Source organism: Cervus elaphus, chromosome 24 (genome assembly GCF_910594005.1).
Source record: "Cervus elaphus chromosome 24, mCerEla1.1, whole genome shotgun sequence".
Classification (NCBI taxonomy): domain Eukaryota; kingdom Metazoa; phylum Chordata; class Mammalia; order Artiodactyla; family Cervidae; genus Cervus; species Cervus elaphus.
In genome coordinates, this window is record NC_057838.1 from 55,492,108 (window position 1) to 55,513,874 (window position 21,767).

The 21,767-nt window shown below is 37.3% G+C and overlaps 1 protein-coding gene across 4 annotated transcripts in view; it reads left to right on the top strand.

Annotated features, from left to right (window-relative positions):
- The window catches only part of TASOR (transcription activation suppressor), a 48,408-nt gene that overhangs the window by 21,212 nt on the left and 5,429 nt on the right, over positions 1-21,767 (top strand). For 2 of the 4 annotated variants that reach the window (XM_043887027.1, XM_043887025.1), the window contains exons 12-21: positions 4,518-4,590; positions 4,680-4,751; positions 6,139-6,840; positions 10,441-10,847; positions 11,284-11,425; positions 12,867-12,926; positions 16,493-17,424; positions 20,103-20,225; positions 20,934-21,093; positions 21,491-21,599. In XM_043887027.1, coding sequence (XP_043742962.1) covers positions 4,518-4,590; positions 4,680-4,751; positions 6,139-6,840; positions 10,441-10,847; positions 11,284-11,425; positions 12,867-12,926; positions 16,493-17,424; positions 20,103-20,225; positions 20,934-21,093; positions 21,491-21,599 — 2,780 coding nt within the window. The remainder of the gene's footprint in view (positions 1-4,517; positions 4,591-4,679; positions 4,752-6,138; positions 6,841-10,440; positions 10,848-11,283; positions 11,426-12,866; positions 12,927-16,492; positions 17,425-20,102; positions 20,226-20,933; positions 21,094-21,490; positions 21,600-21,767) is intronic. The other 2 variants (XM_043887028.1, XM_043887026.1) reach the window with 1 other exon arrangement.

The following is a 21,767-nucleotide window of genomic DNA, read 5'->3' on the forward strand; positions in this document are numbered from 1 at the left end:
TTACTTTTTAAAAAAAAATCTTAGAATAAGCTTGTTGGGTATATTATGGTTTTATTTATTTTCAGGAAATGGTTGATTTCTATTTTTAGAAAATGTACCAAGTGAGGATTATTTTTATAGTGTTTTTAATAGCTACTGTGAGCATTTTTAGAAATAGTGTTTTATTATGCTGTCTCTTACTAGTACTTTTCACCAAAGGTTTGTTGCCTTTATTCATCTGAAGAACCAAATTTTGGTTTTGATCCTCCGTTGTACTTTTGTTTTCGTGGTCTCTTAATTTCAACTATTAGTTTTAGTCTACTTGGGAGGGGTGCTGGTATTTAGTTTTTACTGACTTCTTACATAAGATAAAATGGTCAATGAACTTTGAGTTCCAGGTACTTTTTTAGTTGCTTTCCACATGTTTTAATATGTAGTGTTTTCATTGTTTTTCAGTTCTAACTGTTTTTTAAAGTTTCCATTATGACTTCCAGTTTGTGACGTGATGTAGAGGTATATTTTTAAATTTTCAAATGTATGTGAATACATTTTTTTCTTTGAATTGCATTGAAATCAAGATATGTAATTATTTGAAATTTTTTTGAGATTTGACTTTATAAAACTCTGTTCAGTTTTGTATGTGTCCAGTCTGGATTTGAGAAAAATGTGTATTATTTAATTGTTAAATCCTAGGGACACAATTCAGGTTGACAGCTGTTTTCCCTTAGCACTTTGACTGTATATGCTACAAGGTCTTCTGGCTTCTATTTTTGTTGAGAGATCCAGTTGTAGTCTGATGATGGTTTCTTTGTAGGTCATTGTTTTTTTCTGGTTGCTTTTTAAATTCTTTCTTTGTCTTTGATGTTCTACAGTTACATTAAATATATCTAGGTGTAGATTTCTTATTTATCCAACTTGGTGTATATTTTTTCATGTTTATAGATTTATATCTTTATTTCTAATAACTAAGAATGTTTTAGTCATTATCTCTCGGATTATACTTCTTCTTCTTTCTCTTTTGATTGACTTCTTAGGACTCTGAAGCATCATTCTGTTCTCCCTGTCAGTCTGTCTTGTGTTTTTTGCCTTATTTGTACTACATTTTTAGTCATTTCATCATAGGTATATTCTAAATTGCAAATTCTTTCTTTAGCTGTGTCTTATTTGCTGTTTAATCAATTCATTGAGTTTCTAATTTCACAGAATTTATTTTTAATTTCTAAAAGCTATCTTAGGTTCTTTTTGAGGTCTACCTTTTTCTTTTTTCTTTTTTAAACAGATTCTTGTTAATTCTTTCAGAAAGATTTATTATGTGCCAGAGACTCTTCTAGGAGGTAGAGATTATATTCTGATGTTCCCTTGGTTATGTTTCTTAATTGACTCACCATTTTAAAATATACAATTAAGTGATTTTTAATAAATTTGCAATGTTATGCAACCATTGCCACTATCTTACTTCAGAATATTTTCATCACCCCCAAAAGAAACTTCCTATTTACTAAGCATTCACTCCATATTTTTCCCTCTCCCACCCTCTCCCTCCACAACCAGTCTCTGGCAACTAGTAATCTACTTCCGTCTTTATGGTTTTTATATTGTGGACATTTTATATAAATGTGATCGAGTAATACGTGGCCTTAGTGCCTTCTTTCACTTAGCATAATACTCTTAGGATTCATCCTCATTATAATATGTATCAATACTTCGTTTCCTTTATTTCACTCTGTGGATAATGCCACATTCTGTTTGTCCATTCATCAGTTGTTTCCACTCTTTAGCTATTAAGAATATTGTTGCTGTGAAATGTGTATGCCAGTTTCTGTGTGAACATGTTTTCTTTCATACATGTTATTTTATATATTTTATCTGATGATTCCAATCTGCAGTCCTTATGTATTTGAGTCTGTTGTCTTTGCTGAATCTCACTCAGGGTATGTTATTTTTCAGAAGCTTGACAATTTAAGATTCTGAGCTTAATATTTTATATTTTTAATACTCTTTGTTTTCATTCCTGTAACATTATCTGGAAAGCCAAAATGTCAGTAGTAGAATCTGGTAATATAAATCCACAGACTGGGTTAATAATGTTTTCTGAGGGAGGAGGAAGCAGTAAGGTGTAATAAATAGAGGCATCAGTACAGAATTCACAGGTGCTTCCTTTTCTGCAGGATTGAAAAGTGTTTGGTTTGACGCTACAGATGTTATTGCTGGCGCTTCTGTCTGCCTGAGTAGTTTCTGGGTTTAGATTCCCTGTGCTTCGTGCGTCTCCGGGAACATTGAGTCCCTTCAGGGAACTAGAGCCTTTAGGCCACTAAGCCAGTTGGGGGTTAAAAGAAAAAAAACCCTTGGCATTTGCAGTGGATGAGAAGTTAAATAAATCTAATTATGTTTTTTCTCAGCAACCACAAAACATGAAGCTGTTACTCATATCTCCCAGTTTTCTGTTCTGACAAACCAAGAGTTTGGGCAAAATGTTAAAGGGATATGATACATAAAACATTTTAAGGTTTTAAATCTGAAACAGACGAGCACCCGGGGCAACCAGGTCCGGAGCGGGTGGCGAGGGGTTGCTGACACAAGTGGGGCGACGGCTGGAGAGGCAGGGGAGCGGCCCAGGGCCCGCCCGCCCGCAGGGCTCCGAGCTGGCCGCGAGGGTGGGGAGAGACCCACAGCCCTCACCGAGGGAGGCCGCGGCCGCCAGGCGAGTTGGCTGCGTGGGGGCAGTAACGGGAGAGGGGGCCCAGGTAGGAAAGGCGGGGGGCGGGGGGCGGGGTCGGCTGCCCTCCCCCAAGGCTTTACAAAGCGTGCGCACTAGCCCCGGGCTAGAGCGTGAGCCGCCACTGCCAAGGTGCCTCCAGCGTCCCCAGGTTGTGTAACCATCCAGAAACACACCATAGAGTCCTCTTTCAGCAAGTATTCTTGGTTAAGTCATGAAAATGGAATTGGAGCTTGTTTTTCCCCTTTGTATAGAAGTGAAGGAGGAGACGTCAAAATTCGACTCTGGTGGGACTCGAAACCACATCATTTGAATAACCACACCCCGGCAAGAATTCCAATGCACTATCCATTGTGCCACAGAGCGAACTAAAATGGACTGGAATGGGTGAATTTGACTCAGATGACCATTATATCTACTACTGTGGGCAAGAATCCCTTAGAAGAAATGGAGTAGCCATCATAGTTAACAATAACAGTCTGAAATGCAGTACTTGGATGCAATCGAAAAACAACAGATTTATCTCTGTTCGTTTCTAAATCTGAAACAAATTTTGCAGATGTGTTGTCCACTGTACTTTTGGGTTTTCAAGCAGTGCTTTTATTAAATGGTAGCATAGTCAATTTAGCCCTTTAAATTATTGGTTCTTACACAGACTTTGTTTACTGGAGTTGTGTCATGGAAATTTATGTAGCACAAGTTTTCTTCCAGAATCCAGAGTCCCTTTGCGTTCTGCTGCCATACTCAGTTCTTCCTTTACTGAGTATACCCTTTCTTTAATCCAAAAAATACTGTGAACTATTGCAGTAGTTGGTGAACTGAGTTCTTCGTATTACGTTGTTTTCTTTCCTCCAGTGCTATCAAGTTTTCTCTATTTTTTACGGAAACACTTCAGCTCAAAAGGTTATACTCTCCAGGGCATTTCTGGCTAACTTGGCATTTTTGTCTTCTTACAATCTTGCCCTTGATCTTTCTTTCTAGATTTGTCTTAATGTTTCTCCTAGTCTCTGCTTACCCTTGGCTAGTTGTAAGTACTCTGATGCCTGCAAACTGTCCATCGTGTTGTAACTCTGCCTCGTGATGTTGCCTCTATTGAAATGTCTTTCCCACAATCTTAGGCCCTTGGCAATGTACCCATCCTTTGAACTCCACCTCCCATACACTCTAAATATGTTTTCCCTTTCTGTTGCTTTGTAAAACTTCTGAAGACCTTTCCTGTCTATCTAATTATTGATATTTCTTGTGTTACTTTCACTACCCAGTTAAAAACTTCTTTTGATCAAGGATCTTGTGCTGCTTGTCTCACTTTATCTCTGGTAAGGCAGGATTACTTTACATGTGAAAGATGTTCATTAAATATGTGAAGAAGTAGATTATAGCAACACTTTGTATTTGAAATGAGCCTGAGCTCTTGAAAGGCAGCAATTTGACCCTACTTGTTTCATATCTCCAACATGTAGCACGCCACCTTGGCAATTTTTAACATGGCTTCTGAATTGCTGAGGAAAATATTTGAAGTTTTAGTTTTTGTTTGGTTCTGTTAGTTTCAAGGAAAAATCAGCTAATTGATTTAACAGTTACTTAGAATTCTTTCAGTAATATTTTCTCATTAAAACTGTGAAAACTTAAGGAATTCTTAATTAGTTGGAATCCGGTTCGCAGAGAATTGGTAGGGTTTGTCTCTAATTCAGTAGCAGTACTTTTCCTTAAAAAGATAAAAACTTTTTGCTTTCCTTGCAATTAGTAGGAACTGCTTGCTATGTTTCTGCCTTCTGGTGAATAATAAAGCAGATTCAACTTTTTCCTTCTTCCAAAAATGCAGGTTCTTGTTAAACCTTTGGGAGACCGAGGATACCTTTTTCTTCTCTCTCCTTATCAAATGGTTCCTCCATATGGTAGGTGATCTCTTTAATTTTTTATATTTTCCTTTAACTTTTTCAAAGTTAATACATATTGCTAATGAATTTCTGTTGTTTTTTTTTAGAACATCAAACTGCTAAGCCTCGAGTCTTACATGCTTTGTTTCTATTTCAAGAACCTAGAGGAATAGTTCCTTGTAAGTTCATTGGCTATCTAAATCTAGTTACATATAGATAACTGCATTTTAGTGCAAATTTTCAGGTAACTCAGCATTTTGACTTTCTTACGCCATGTTTTGGGAAATAATGGAGATATTAAGAGGTATTAACAATATAAAACACAAATTATATGGCTTTTTTTCCCTAACAATGAAAAATTATTTTGGTTTTTATCAGTGTTTTCACTAACATTGATTGAAATTGTTACAGTAATATAGCTTAGGTTTTCAGGATTTCTAAGATTTTTTTTTAAGCTTAGTTCATTTTTGCATTCAAATTTTAGTAATGTTAAGTGTATCGTGCACTAGGTTACATATTGGACCATTCAAAATTAATAATCTTCACACTATTTTAGAGAAATTTTTCTAGTCACCATTTCTAATGGTGTATTAATAATGCTGTGTTAAGGTAAAGTTCTCACTGTTAGATTAAAAGTGAGATTCATGGGAATTTCCTGGCAGTTCACTTGTCAGGACTCTGTTTTCACTCCTGAGGACTCGGATTCAGTCCCTGATAGGGGACCCAAGATCCTTCAAGACCTGGGGCATGGCAAACAAAAAAAGAGAGAGATTCTCAATTGTAGCAATTCAGTGCCTGCCTATCTGCTTATGGGGATAGAGTTCATGTAAAGTTAAGTCTGTTATGTTAAAACAGGAAGGAGTGACGTCATGGTCATTTGCAGGACTGTCTTTCTAGGAGCCTCAGATTTTACCCTTTTTCTCCGTTTCTCCGTGTATTTTGCTTGCCAGTAGTTGATGCCTAGGGACATGACAAGGATCTTCAAAGGGCAGGTGTTCTTCCCTTTAAAAATAATATTCCGTAATTTTCATGTTCTAGTTTCTTATTGGCCCATTTTATGCTCCTGGACTTAGAGGCATGCTATTTGTGTATTCTTGTTAACATATGTATGTTAGGATACATATGAACTTCCCCGATAGCTCAGTTGGTAAATAATCCACCTGCCATGCAGGAGACCCCAATTCGATTCCTGGGTCAGGAAAATCCCTTGGAGAAGGGATAGGCTACCTGCTCCAGTATACTTGGGCTTCCCTTGTGGTTCCGCTGCTAAAGAACCCACCCGCAATGCGGGAGACCTGGGTTTGAGTCCCTGGGTTGGGGAGATCACCTGGAGAAGGGAAAGGCTCCCCACTCCAGTATTCTGGCCTAGAGAATCCCGTGGACTGTATAGTCGATGGGGTTGCAAAGAGTCAGACATGACTGAGTGACTTTCACTTTCATTTTTCATTAAGGTACATACTGGTTTGGTCCACCACTAATGTATGGGTGCTTTGACAGTATGTAGATCTGTACTTGTCTGGTTTCTTGATTACTAACATGGTTTGCTTTTTTTTTGTTTGTTTACAGCACAAAAAGGCTCAACCAGTGCAGCACCTCAGGAGAAACATGAGAGCATGTCAGATGTGTTAAAAATAACTCAGTTTTTACAATTTGCTTTGATTCAGTGTCGAAAGGAATTCAAAAATATAAATACTATAAATTTTCATTCTGTTGTTGAGAAGTATGTAAGTGAATTTTTTAAGAGAGGTTTTGGTTCAGGTAAACGAGAGTTTATCATGTTTCCATATGATTCACGATTAGATGATAAAAAATTCTTATATTCAGCTCCAAAAAATAAATCCCATATTGATAATTGTTTGCATACCTATATTTTTCGACCTGAAATGTATCAGTTACCTATTTATAAATTAAAAGAGCTATTTGAAGAAAATAGAAAACTTCAACAGTTTAGTCCACTTTCAGATTATGAAGGCCAAGAAGAAGAAATGAATGGTACAAAAATGAAATTTGGAAAACGAAATAACTCAAGGGGTGAAACTGTTTTATCTGGAAAGCAGAAGTCATCTCACTCTTTGGATTATGATAAGGACAGAGTCAAAGAATTGATTAATTTAATTCAGTGTAAGAAAAAAAATGTGGGTGGGGATTCAGACACAGAAGATACGAGAAGCAAAACTGTCTTGAAGAGGAAGCTTGAGGATCTACCTGAAAATACGAGAAAGCTCGCCAAAACCAGTAATTTATCTGAAAATTGCCAACTGTATGAAGGTAAAATATCAGAATTGCTTTTATATAGTGTAAAAGTAACAGCCAAAAACATAGTTAAGTAGTTTCTATCTTTTCTCCTCATAACAAGGGTTTGCAAATTATAGCTTGAGAGCCAATCCAGCCAGTTTTTCTAAAGGAGATTTTATAGGAATACAGCCATACCTATTTGTTTATGTGTATTTAGCTTCTTTTACACCATAATGGCACAGTTGAGACAGATTGTATGGTCCACAAAGCCTAAAATATTTACTCTCTGATCCTTTACAGAAAATATTTGCCAGTTCTTGTCTTTTTTTTTTTTTTTTTTCTTTTCGAGTCGGGAGAGACTCCAGTTCTTGTCTTTGTATATCAGATTTCTGAATTGTGTCACTTGAGGCTAAAATAAGAAAATAAAGTATGTTCAGCTATCACCTTCCTAATTGGAGCTGCTTCCCTTTAATTATTTCTTTACTTTTATAATTGGAAAAGTACAAAATTGAATATTGAGTTCTTTTAGAATGTTCATTAATGAAAAGAGCCTTCTGAGCTTTAAAATTTCTTAGATGCACACTCTTTTTCCCATCCTAGGAGTCCAGTAATTTGTTTGGGTTTTTATTTTTTCTATTTTTGTTGTTTTTAGGTGACAGAAAAAGACAAATTCTTCTCTTAAATGTTTCAGTATTGCTAGTAATTTAAAGGATCTTTTCATCTAGATTTTTAACACTGCTAGTCTATCAGCATGAAATGTGTTCCTTTGCATTCCGTACATTTTGTACTGCTGCTATTTTTGTTAATTACAGTAGATCTGACTGTCCTCCTCCTGTTTCTTAGTAAGCAGCTTCACTCATGTGTTTCCTAATTCAGCATGTCTCGGAACTGACTGGGTTAGTGCCTGTATTATATTGTTCTCTAATCAGTCTGTAACCTCAGTCGCTTTTCACTCCTCTGTGCTCCTTTACTTTCTCTCTTCCTCCGCTATTCAGTTTAAGATTAAATGATTTAAATTTAAATTGATTGAACTAGAAATTCATTTCCTGTATTATATACCAGCTACATTTCACCACCGACACTGCTGTTCTGAACAGCACAGGTGGAGGACATTTCATCACTGCAGAAAGTTCTTTTTGACAGTGCTGTTCTTTTCAGAACTTTCATGGTTTTTTCTTCACTTGATCTGTTTTCTCTCTTTCCAGTGTTTCATCCTTGACCCTATTCTGGGTGGCCTTCCTTGCTTCTAACGCTAATTTCAGTATCATGTTCTTCTCAGTATTGTTTTACTAATTTGCCAACTGTCTCAGCTTCTGTATTTGCCTTTCAAGGCTTTGTTATAGCCTGGCCTTGTCCAGCCTGAGTAGCCCTGATTCCCACTCTCCCCAACAGACACTCTTCTCAGAATACGTAATGGTCAGCCTGGTACTTTTTTCTTTTCTCACAAAGCATCTTTCATTTCTTTCAAGCCTTGTGTCTTTGCAGTTGTGATCCCTCCTTAGCTTTCTGGCTGTTCTGTTCCTTGATACTTTTCTACTCCTTTCCCTTCTGCTGGTTTTCTGCTCTGTTCTGAACCTGATGGTGTTTACTGATCCATACTATCATTACTGTTGACTTCTATCTTGAGAGTGAAGTGCTTACTGTTAGCTAGCTGCTTTATGTGTATAGACTCATTTAGTTCTTGATTGGTAGACATTATTATCCTTATTTTACAGGTAAAGAAAACCATCTTAGAAGTTAAATAATTTTATCTAAAGTTACGTAGTTCACTGATCCATGTTTGAAGTCACTTTTGACTGACTGTTAAGCATCATTCCTATTTCCTGGTACTGAACACATAATGGGCAAGATAGTTAAAATTTGGCACCATTTTAGCAGATAAGTGGCTAATTTGTAGATGTGAAAAAATACTTGGGCGGAAATCAGGCTTTATCAAAAATTAAAATGGTGGGAAAGCCATGCTAGTTATAGTGGACCAATGGAGAAAGAGGGAAGGGGGGCTGGGGAGATGGATAGAATGGTTAAAGCAGAACTAGTGACATCAGACGGGCATGGCTAGGCATTCCTCACTTTTGTTCATTTATAGTCATTTTGCATACTTTATTTCTGATTCTGAAAGTAAAGATTTAAAAGTAGGATTCTAACTTTTAAAATATGCTGGTCTTGATTTGGTGGTGAGCTTACTTTATTTTTTTTTTAATTTTATTTATTTATTTTTGTTTATTTTTGGATGTGCTGCGTCTTTCATTGCAGTGTGCAGGCTTTCTCTAGTTGCGGAAAGCAGGGGCTACTCTCTAGTTGCAGTGTGGGTCTTCTCATTGTGGTGGTTTCTCTTGTTGTAGAGCTCAGGCCCAGGCACATGGGCTTCAGTAGTTGCAGCAGGCAGGCTCTGTAGTTGGGGCATATGGGCTTAGTTTCTCCATGGCGTGTGGGATCTTACCAGACCAGGGATCAAACACGTGTCCCCTGCTTTGGCGGGTGGATTCTTATCCACTGTGCCACCAGGGAAGTCCTCTACTTCTATTTCCCCTACCCCCTCTAATATCAACTTTTTAAAGTATGATTTACATACAGTGTACTCATTTAAGTGCACACTTCGATCAGTTTTTTATAGCTTGTTATTCCCACTCCAACATATGGGATATTCTCATTACCTCCAAACGTTGCCTTGTCTTTCTTTGAATTTGTCTCTTTGCACTCCATTGCTGGTCTGCTTTCTGTCTCTTTAGATTATTTTACCTTCTCTGTAATTTCATATAATCAGGTACAGTATATACCCTGTTTCTCATTTTGGGGGACTGTGGTATATTATGCACTACCTAAATTGCAACATCTACCCTAGCTTTACTCTAAGTATTAAGGCACGTGAGTTTCTGAATGTCTACTCTCTTTACAAGTTTTTAAATATATTGGTGGTGCATATAACCCAGATTTATACGTGCTTGAAGCCATGTCTTATATGTTTTCTCTCCTAATAGTTTTTGTTTTTATTGTAAGATTGGTGTAGATTTCTTTGGGATGATTTTGCATCTTTTTTTTTTTTTATTTTGCATCTCTTAATACCTCAACTTTGTTATGAATTAAGTAATCTAGTCATTTAAGATAAAGTTTAGGTTACAAGGTTAGTACAAAATGTTACAGGAGAGATCAAAATCAAAGTCATGGGTTTTGATTATTTCTTTAGAAGATTTAAGTGTACTCTGCATACCCTGCTTGAACACTTTGCAAAACAGTAAGGATACGTATTTTTCTGTTGTCAAGTATCTCGTTGATTTTTAGGATTTTGGTGGTAGAGTTTAAGGTAACTATAGTACAGTTATTTATATGTATTATCCACATTACCAACATGATAGCTAAGCTCATTTCTTAATAGAATTTTCAATATATGATGAAGATAAACCTCATTAAATGGAAATTTTGACCTGTGTGCAAAATTTTAGAATCAGTCGTGTTTGGAAAGTAAGGGGTGGATATACTTGTAAACTCATAGCAGGTGATTTGATTGAGTTCTTGCCTATAAATGTCAGATTATAATTAAATTTTAGGTGTATGTATCTATATATATTTATTTTTAAAAAATTTTTATGCTTGGCTTCCAAACTGTAAGAGATGGCTCTTTCTTCTTTCCTTCAGAGTCCTCACAGCCTGTTGGCTCACTTGGGCATGAAGCTGACTTGAGACGGCAGCAGCAGGATACCTCTAACTCGGGCGTTGCTGACATCCATAGGCTGTTTAATTGGCTGTCAGAAACACTAGCAAATGCACGTCATTCTGATGCCTCCCTGACAGATACAGTCAACAAGGCCCTAGGACTGAGCTCTGATGACGCCTATGAAGAGATGAGGCGAAAGCATGCGTATGAGTTGAGCTCTACCCTGGAGAAGAAAGAATGTGAGCAGTCTACTGGTGCAAAAGTCGAAAATGCACGTTTTAAGGATACTCAGAGCCCATTGCTAGACACTGATCCATCATCTTTAAAGTATCCTGTTGGTGTTTCTGCGAGTGAAGTAGGCACTGACCATAAATTCCACTTGAAAGAAGTAAGCCTCTATGATTGGATTATCTTTGTTTGCTTTTGTGAATATTTGTGTGAAAGGGAGATGGTGGGTGTGCTCGTTTTTCTTTTTCACAAAGAAATGATACACATTTCAGTAATAGTGTCTGTGCCGGATAGTATTTATAAGTTATTCCTTGTTACAAAGACATGAAAGCAAGTCTTGCTACTGCCCATATAGTCTAAGATTTACCATTGTGATAAAAGTCACAGCCAGACAACTTGTTTTGTCAGGAGCTGCTTGAAAGTGCTGGTTGCTCGCTTGTGTTTGAGATTAGAGTATAATACCTTTATCGTGTTGATTTTACTCATTTGTAATGTTTAGATTGAGGGTTGAGCATTTGCTGTGAAAAAAGGTGTTAATTCTTGACTTTAAAATTAGTTGAAAAGAAAGGTATTGAATCTGTACTCTTAATTTTTAGGATCCAAATTTAATTAGTATGAATAATTTTGAAGATTGCAGTTTGTGTCCTACTATTCACATTGAACATGGATTCCATAGACAATCTAAGTCAAATAATGTTGAAGAGACTGAAATACATTGGAAACTGATTCCAATTACAGGTAAGAACAAGTACACTGGGGCTTAGGTTTGCTTGGTTTTACTTAGGGAGTAGTTTCCTGAAGGGTTTCATCTTGGAAATTCTTGGGGCTTATTTGGCTCTGATATCTTCAGTGCCTTATTTTGAGCATTATGAAATTCATCATTGAGTGTTGCTGTGTTCTTGGTCAGTATCTGCAAAAGAGTCTATTGAAAAGAGAAAGATTTAAAATATACTTCTTTCCATTTGAACATGCAACTTGCAAATGAAAATTGTTGGCAGGAATTGCGTTTTTAATAAGGTGAGGTAGCTACAGAGATGAATGAGAGTCTTTGGGCAGCCAATTAAATGCTGTCTTCACAAATTATTAAACTTCACAAACTATCATCTAAGAAGTGTTGATGTTAAGGTTCATCTTTTGGAAAGAAATGAATAAAGAGTTCTTACTTGATATTGGGTTATTTTCAAGAAATTGGATCATTGTAGAGAATGGCCTGAAATGATTAAATGTAAATATCCCTACAAAGCTTATAGAACCTTATAAAGCTTATAGCGGGGCAAAAATAGTTTGTGAGCATGCTAAGTTGCTTCATTTATGTCCGACTCTTTGAGACCCTATGGATTGTAGCCCAGCAGGGTCTTCTATCCTATGGGATTCTCCAGGCAAGAATACTGAAGTGGGTTGCCACGCCCTCCTGTAGGGGATCTTCCCAACCCAGGGATTGAACCCATGTCTCTTAGGTCTCCTGCATTGGCAGGCGGGTTCTTTATCACTAGTTTAGCAGATGTTGAAAGATCATTTTGCAGTGTTCTAATTTCTCTGTGCAAACACATAAACACACACACATACAGATACTGTTAATATTCCAAGTTCTTATTCATCTTTGTTAGCTAAGCATTTGGGGAAATATGTCCAGGGCACATGTATTCCATTCCTTGATCTTTATTTAACCTTTAAAAAAAACAAAAACCAATTTTTGCTCGAAAGCAGACTGGTTTTATGACCTAAAAGCTACTGAGACCTCTAAGGACTCTGAAGAATTTCTAAAAACTTGATGAGTTTCTGTGGGCTTCAGCACCTTTATCTACTTGGTACCTTATTAGAGAGGGCACAAGGCCCAGAAGTGATAGTAGAGCAGCAGCTGGAGAAATTGGTTTGAGTTGGACAAACCGAATAAGGAAGTAGTCTGTACAAGGTGCTTATCCTAAGGTTCCTCACTTAGACACCTTCATAGTTGGTTTCAGAGTCATTTGAAGGCACAAGATCTAGGTGTTGATAATCCATCATCACCTGAAGGGGAAAGAAAGCAACTTCCCATTTCTTAATGACCCTTCAGGATTATTTTAGGTGCACGAAGGAATACTTGGATTTGTTAGCATTTGGGGTTATTGGAAAGGTGCTTTAAAAGGTTGTCACCAGTATCTGAAGAGAGTGTACAAATCTAATGGATGCTTTCCCTCAGGAGGGAATGCCAGAAGCCCAGAAGACCAGCTGGGAAAACATGGTGAGAAACAAACAGCAGGTAAGAAGGCTCTCTCTGCTTTTCCTCGATGTGCCCTTCTTCAGAATTGCTACTACATTTCTGGTCATCTGTCAGGAGGGCGTCAGTTTAAATCTGTTAATTACTGAAAATTTGGACACTATTGTATTTAAAATATTCATTTATATAAAATATTCTTATATAAAGAATGTATTCAAGGGAGTCACTGAATATTCACAGATTAAATTTTTTTCACCTACAGTAGGTTCTGTCTGATATAAGAATTTGGAAAGACCAGAATATTTTTCTTAATCCACTTCTACAGAAGCAGTCTTCAAGTTTCTCTTAAATTAAAAAAATATGAGGAGGTGAGGCCATGTATCTTTTAGGTACATTATTCCTAGTCTTATATTTCTTTGACTGAATTCTTCTATTTGTAAAACTAATTTCTACAGATAGTAAGAGAAGCATGTACAGATATTACTGATTAGCTTGTTGTATAGTAGGTGCCTGGAAGACAGTCTCTTTTGTCTGAACTCAGTTCAGTACCTTGGCAGCTGGCCACAGGCAGACTCTTCTTGCTTGGAATTTGGTCTGGATTTTTTTTTTTGTTTCTGTTTGATTTTATCGTACTCTTTCAGAAACCTTGTATTGTTTTTTCTGTTTGGAAGAAGAGCTAAGTAACTAAGTAGATCTTTGTGGTTATTCCTGTCTTTGGGGGTAAAAAAGAAAAAGACTGAGTTAATAGTTTTCTTCAAGATCTTTGTCTCCTCCTATGAAAAGACGATTGGGGGTGTGGGGGACAGAAAGTAGGAAGAATAGATATATGACATACAGGAAAGTGCATAAGTCTTTACAACGTGATGAATTTTTACACATGTAAACACTTAGGTGACCGCCACCCAAATCAATATATCGAACATTTTCAGTACCCCAGAAGGCTTTCTTCTGCATCTTCCCAGTCAGTATTCTCCCTGCCCCGAACAATAACCATTTTGTTTCTTCTTTCAGCATAGATTAGTTTGACCTGCTTTTGAATTTAAGGTAGATGGAACCTACACTCTTTTGGTTTTGGCCCTTTTACACAACTTTATGTCTGGGACTCATCTATGTTTTGCTTCTATCAGTAATTCTTTCTTATTGGGAGAAGTCAGGTATCTTGTTTATGTCTCAGAATGATCCATCAGCATCAGCAGTCTTTATTTGGCATACCATCTTCATATTCTGTTGTTAAAAGTATAAAAATGCCAATGATGTTACCTTTAGCGAACTCACTACTCTCCTTGCACTTAAAAGCCAAAGTGCCGCAGTGCTTGAGTGATAGTAGAAAACGTGAAAACGTACTGTTATGACACTGATGTGTATTTCTTTTAAATCATTTATGAAGACACTTTTAAAATAATGAGGTTTTTGATCTTAATAAAAATATGAGGGAATCTGTACAAAATAGATGGTGATCATTTGCATTTTCAAAAAGGATTTGGTTTAGTTTTTTAATAAACTAAATTGTTTAAAAACATTTCCTTTATCCATAGCCCTTCAGGAATAAGCTTCTTGAATAGCAGAAAACTCTGGGAGAATGTATTTCAAGTATTTTTAATAATAAACCATTCAGAAGCCTTTTATTTTCCCTTCAGAAGTTTTTAAATGTCCTCCCTAACTGTTTGTTTTATGGGATGCAATTAAAAATTTTTATTTCAATAGTTCAGATATTTGACATGGTACATGATGTTAAGAAGTACGAAAATACTTCAAAAAATGTCTTCCAACCCTAGACCACACATGTAGTTTCATCCAGTCAGTCAGCGTTAGTTACAGACTTATTTATTGTTTGCTGCACTGCACAGCTTGTGGGATCTTGACTTCCCCGACTAGGGAGGTATCTGATCTGGCAGTAAGAGGGCCAAGTCCTAACCACTGGAACACCAAGGGGTTCCTCGTTACAGATTTCTTATGTATCCATCCTGACATTTCATATGTCTACTAAACACCATACTGCAGATGTAAGAAATGTGTTCAGAATTCCTAAATTAGTTTATGGAACTTGGATATTTTTCTGGTTTATCAGTTTCATACAGTAGTAATTCTTAACTGGTATACTAGATATTTTGTTCCCCTTCCCTTTTACCTATAGACCTCCTGTATGGTCTTCATATTCTGCTGACAGATGCCTTTGCAGTATTTAATGGGTGCAGTGGTTCATGGTAACCACTGGGGTTGGTAGAGAAAGGTCATAAACTAAATGCTGCTGAGCTGTTTAAACATTTACAAAAGTGTGAATGTGGGGGAAATCAAAACTGAGTTTTATATAGAGAAGTTACACTGCTATACCTGGGTATAAACTTTAATAGGGATTCCACTGTATCTTAAAAGTACTGCAGTTTTGAAAACTGAAACTATGTGTGGACTTTCTGATCTAGAGGTAACATTTTATATACTGTAGTAGCAATCTGTTAGGGAATATTGGCTAATATTTAAGAAAAAGTAGTTTTCTGATAAACTTATGTAATAGGAACTTGAAGACAAAAATAACAAAACTTTGTCTTTACTGAAATAAAGTACTACTATAAATTGCTGTTAAACATATTTTCCCCTTGTTTTTTACAGAGAGATTTAGGGTACCTGTTTTGAAATGCAGTTTCAAAAACATACTGTGGTTGAATTTAGGATTTGTGAGGGGAAAAATTTAGGATTTATGTTCTTACAGATTGAGCTAGTTGTCAAGAATCAAAAGTTATAATTCCATTAGCATTAGCTAGCTTAATGATCTCGTCATCTCAAATGGGGTAATAGCTATTTTGATTTCTCTTGGAATTATTTCCAAGCAAAATACAAATACTAAAGTGCTTTCAAAAAGCATTACTATTAATGCAGCTATGAAATATGTTCTCTTCCTGTATTATTGAGCCTTTCTTTCCCTGATAAGTCCCTAACATTGTAGCAAATCCACTATGCAACCCCATAGGTAAACAACCCCATATGTGAGAGCAAATATGAAAACAGATAAAATTAGTTATCTTAGATCCTGAATGCAACTTATTCCCACAGCACTTCAGCTTGATGTTCTTTCAGTTGCCTTACACTCAAAGTTTTCACATTAAGAAGGTGTTACCACAGTAGTGGCGTGCTGCGATTCATGAGGTCGCAAAGGGTCGGACACGACTGAGCAACTGAACTGAACCACAGTAGTGGGCATTACTTCGCAAAGATTATAGGGGTTGAACAAGCTGTTGCAACTAACTATTCTGATTAAAACATGTCCGTTAGAGTCAGGTGTACCAAAAGGTAGGGAAGCAGAAGTAAGCAAGTGACTTAACTGTAGTGATGTTAAATTGGCACTTGGTTGAGTACTTCAAAAGTAATCAAAGAAAGTAACATTCAGACTTGTTACTTGAGCTACTGAAATACAAAAAGCAGCCATAAAATAAGAAGGGTGCATAGGGGATAGGGTCATACCATTATTTGAGATTTTTACTCTACTTTCCAATACATAGTTTGTTCTAAATATATAGTTGACCTGGCCTTTCCCCCCGCTTATTTATGAGTTTGTATTTTCAGATGTCATTAATACTGGATTGCTTTTGTAATAGTAAACTCTTCCTGTATAGGTATGAAATCACCAGAAGAACAGCTGGTGTGTCTGCCACCACAGGAGGCCTTCCCTAACGACCCCCGGGTAATAAGTAGACCGAGGAGTTCTGATCACCAGTTTCCATCCTCTCCATTTACAGACACAGTGCAGGGCCCCACTGAGGAGGACGCGGTGACAGGTCAGGTGGTGACGGAGGAGCAGTGCGTGCCGGCGCCAGAGCCGCCTGCAGTGAGCGAGGCCACAGAGAGGACAGTGCTAGGGGAGTATAACCTCTTTTCCAGGAAGATAGAAGAGATTCTGAAGCAAAAGAATGTTTCATATGTCAGCAGAATTTCCACACCTATCTTTTCAACGCAAGAGAAGATGAAACGGCTTTCTGAGTTCATATATTCTAAGACTTCCAAAGCTGGTGTACAGGAGTTTGTAGATGGCTTGCATGAGAAACTAAATACTATTATTATCAAAGCATCAGCCAGGAGTGGGAATTTGCCACCAGTCAGTGTTGATGATTCTTGTCCTAAGATAGCACTGAGTCCTCTGGGAAGGCATGTCGTGCCAGCTTCCTCAAGCGACTTCAGCAGTAAACACAGTCTTGAACTACTTGGTAGTGATGCTTTGAAAGACACCAGCTCTCATGAGCAGCATTCCTCCTCAGCTCTGGGTTTAACTGAAGTAGAGGTGAACCAGCCGCATCAAGCCGCGGAGCCGGTGGCGACTTCCGATCATACTGTACCTGGTGATGCTGCCCGGGAACCAGGAGAAAAAGAAACCGCAAAGTCGCCCAGTGATGTAAACATTTCTGCCCAGCCAGCTCTTTCAAATTTTATAAGCCAGTTAGAGCCTGAAGTTTTTAACAGTTTGGTTAAAATCATGAAAGATGTCCAGAAAAATACTGTGAAATTTTATATTCATGAAGAAGAAGAGAGTGTGCTCTGTAAAGAAATAAAGGTAACTAAATGAGAAGGTAATTGTAATGCTGTCTAAACTTGTGTTGTTGAGTCTGATCTCTATAAAATGGATTTTTTGTTTTTTAAATGCTGACCATATTATTTTTTATAATTTAATGCAGAGTGGAGTAAAAGACTAGTAAGTTCAACTAAATTCAGAACCTGTGATCTAAACATCTTAGAATTGTGAATCTTATTTTGCATAGTCTCACTTTAAAGACCAATTGCATACGTATTGCCATACCTTTACATTATTGATTCAAAGATTTTAAATGTTTCTTGGGTTTTTTAACAAAGCAGAGGGAGAGATGCAGAGAAATGAAATTGTCACTGTGTACCTCATGGGGTTTTATCAGTCAGATAGAAAAACAAAACCGTCCGGGATGACCTAATGATGGTATCTTTTGGTGTTTATTGATGTCCTGGGCATGCCAGGGTTCCCTATAGCCCTTATTGATAAAAAAACATGATTCTGAAAAACTTACCCAATCATGAAAGATTCTTTATTGCAGGGTATAATTTTTGTACTCAAGCTATGGAGTGGACTAGCATTTCAGGCAGTTGATTTAAAAAAAAACACACACACATAGAGACAGATATAATTTATAACACATGGGACAGTTGTATTAGTGGTTAACTAGTAATTAAATAGTGACAGTAGTTAGCCAATTAGTATTCACTAAACTGTATAGCATTTTAATTCCTTAAGGGAATGCCTTGTTTGTGTCACTGTTTTTGTGAAAGTTGCTCAGTCATGTCCAACTCTTTGCGACCCCGTGGACTGTATAGTCCATGGAATTCTCCAGGCCAGAACACTGCATTGGGTAGTCTTTCCCTTCTCCACGGGATCTTCCCAACCCAGGGATCAAACTCAGGTTTCCCAGCTGAGCCACAAGGGAAGTAAGCCCTAGTTTTCCTTAGTAAGGGAATGCCTTAGTGTTTTAAATATACCTGCTCTCATTTTCAATTTACTTACCATGATGAGCTTCTGCTTTTTTAGTTAGAGGAAGCAGAAGGGACTGTAAGTTACTTACAGCCCAGAGTGCATCAGAAACTCCATGCTTTGATTGCCCTGAGCCTTGGTCAGTTTGAGGATCTCTGCTGTTGGCATACTTGACTTGATGTGCTCAGGGGAAGGTGAAGAGCATGGAAGTGGAGGCAGCCAAGTGCTCAGCATGTTGCCTTTACTCATTTCCTGTAGTTCTTGGGAAGATGAAACCAGATTTATCAGGAATTTCTTGGTTGCATTTTTGCCCTGTATGATTAAGCATTGAGCTTCTCCACATTTTTTCACCCCCAGCAACATGTTACCACCTCTTTGGGGGCATCAGTGCACATTGGCGTGGAGCTCAATGAGAGTGGGTTGGGCACAGTTCCCACTGTGCTCAGCGTAACTCCATCTCCCACTGTATTTTAAAGATTGTAAGACACTTAGAGTAAATTTGTTTACTTAGGAATGGTGGTTTTAATCCATTATGGCTTAGAGTAAATCATATTTCTGTTATTTATTTTATGTAGAAGAGAAAAAGGATGTGTATTTTAAAAATGAAATTAGATCAGAATTTAACTCTTAGTTAATACCCTTGGAAATTTTGCAAAATGTTAAAGTATAGGACTTCATGAATAAAATTTTAAACTTCCTAAATATTTCTGGAATCAAAATGATTTGTTGCTTTATGAGTTACACTCTTATATAAAACAAACTTGCATCTAAAGCTTCTTAATGTAAACCAAAAATTACAAGCAGCTCTATTAGACACTAATTTCCTTTTTCATAACTTGATGGTAAGCTGCTCTGGGCTCTCTCCAGAGGCTTTAGAGGCTAGAGTAAAATGGAAACAACATAGAAGATGCTTCTGGGCTACACAGAAACATCCTCTTTGGGTGTGACACTTCTAGACAGCTCTTAAAAACTGGTGGGGGCAAGCTTGGTTTAGATTTATGGTTATCTTTGTCAACCATGAGAGAATTAATCTCCTGAGTCTGAAATGAGGAATGTGACCTTCAGAATCCTGCCTTTTGCTTCAGGGTTCAGGATTCCCCCAGCAAGCAAAGAGAACGGTGCCAGGACTGGCTGTCTTATGTCCTTTGAAAGGTAGTAACTGGTAGTCCTGTGTTACCAGCATGGTAGGAGGCATTATTGGGAGAGTCTTGTTTTGTTTGAAGGTGTAGACTTGACAGGCAGGGCTAATTAATATGTAAGTACCACTGTACATATTGAAGCTCTGTATGAATGATCTTGGGGTGGTTGTGAATTAAATGGGCTTCAGCAGTTGGAAAAGTGCTTTGTAACTTTGAGGAATATACTGGTAACTGCTGCAGATAATCAGGGGCCTGCTTTAAAGGAAAGGAATGGAAGTGAGGGAGTGGTTGCCCAGAATAAGTACTAAGTTAAAAACTGGGCTAATCCATTCTTTCCGTTCTCTTACCCCAGCTGGCTTTACTTGGCCTTGACTGCATAGGGTTTGTAATGCTGAGATTGTGACCGTGAAAGCTCTGAGCTTCACAGTCTTCTCTAAGAGTGGCCTTGATCTCTGGGGGCCCTGGTGTAAAGGTCGTCACTAATCATAGTCTAGTAGTAGTTAAATATAACCAGTTTATCTTGCATTTCTGGCATTAAATGGATGTTTGCAAGAAGACTTTCAAATGTTGATTTAGTTTGTTTTTTCTTTTCAACAGGAGTATCTTATCAAATTAGGCAATACAGAGTGTCACCCAGAACAGTTTTTGGAACGAAGATCAAAATTAGATAAACTATTGATTATTATTCAAAATGAAGACATTGCAGGTTTCATTCACAAGGTAGACTATTACACTGAATTCCTTACTTTGGTTGTAAAAAATCTCTACTATCTTTGAGACTGAAGCTGTTTGTTTTTAAAGTATTGTTAAGTTTTAAAGGAGATAAAACTTCGAGGTTAGGACATCTAGGACCTGCACTGTGCTCTGTGAATTGACTTGTGGGATTCCTATTTGTACCTCTGCAAAATTTTAAATTGTGGCATATCACATCATCTTCCCATCGCTTAGTCAAGAGTAAGAACGTTGGCTCGTTGAATGCCACTGGGTCTGCCGACTGTTGTTACCACCTTCATTCACATACACCCCCCTTTGCCAAACCAGTCCCCGTCCTTTGGGCTTGGGGGTGCCCCACCGAGTCTTAGGAGCTTGTGTCAGGAACCACTGCTCTCTGAAGTCTTTCGTGACTGTTCCAGGCTCTTGCCTCGTTTGAATTCTCAGTACTCACAGAGCAGGACACGTTAGCATTCATCATTCTGAATGATGAATTTCTAGGTCTGTTATAAGTGCCTCTTCCTTAGAGTGTTCTGTCAACATAGATGCCCAGTACATGTCAGTTTGTATATTTGGAAAAAATGTAAATATTTTTGCATTTGACTTTTCAGAGGCAACACACTAACTAACCTAGTACAGGTGAGCCACAGTACGTTTCTTGTACATTTCACACTTTAGTCTGTCCTTATTTCTATTTTTATTTTCGTATTTAAATAGGTACCTTGTTTGGTGATGTTAAAGAAGCTCCCTTGTGTTAGTTTTGCTGGTGTTGATAGTCTGGATGATGTTAAAAATCATACGTACAATGAATTATTTGTATCTGGAGGTTTTATTGTTTCTGATGAATCCATTCTAAATCCAGAAGTAATCACAATTGGTAAGATACATTCTCTTAAGCATGCAACTACTTTTCTCATGTATTGTTCGTTTTGCCAGTCACAGGTAATGACCATCATTTTTTGGAATGTTTATTACTACAGATTTGTTTGCCGTTCTTTTACTCTATGAATTAACTTCCACTAAATCTGGCGTAAAGCAGGGCTCTCTGCACCTACTTTACTTAGATTACTTTTGGTTTTTGTTAACTTGTTTTTTGTGTGTAGATGTTATTAGAGACAGAGCTAGATCTATCTCCCTTAGAGGGGGGAAAAAAGAGAAAATAATACATAGGAAAGTAGGTATTCCTACATAGTATCAGCAGACATGTCTTCCATAATTCAGTTGTGGAGTGACTTATTTACTGAATTTAAAACAAACTTCATTGTCTCTAACAGAGAACCTTAAAAATTTTTTGACATTCCTCGAAGAACTTAGTACTCCAGAAGGAAAATGGCAATGGAAAGTCCACTGTAAATTTCAGAAAAAACTAAAGGAACTGGGCAGGTAAGGTTTGAAAAATAACTGTATTGGTTATTGATTTTAACGTTTTGTTCACAGGATTTTGTTCTCTATATGTTTACAGATGATAGATGCTGCTCAGTTTTCATAGGTATCTTTTGCCAGCCAAAATGGTATTCTTGTTTATGTAGAGGTTTGCCAAAGTTCTAGTTA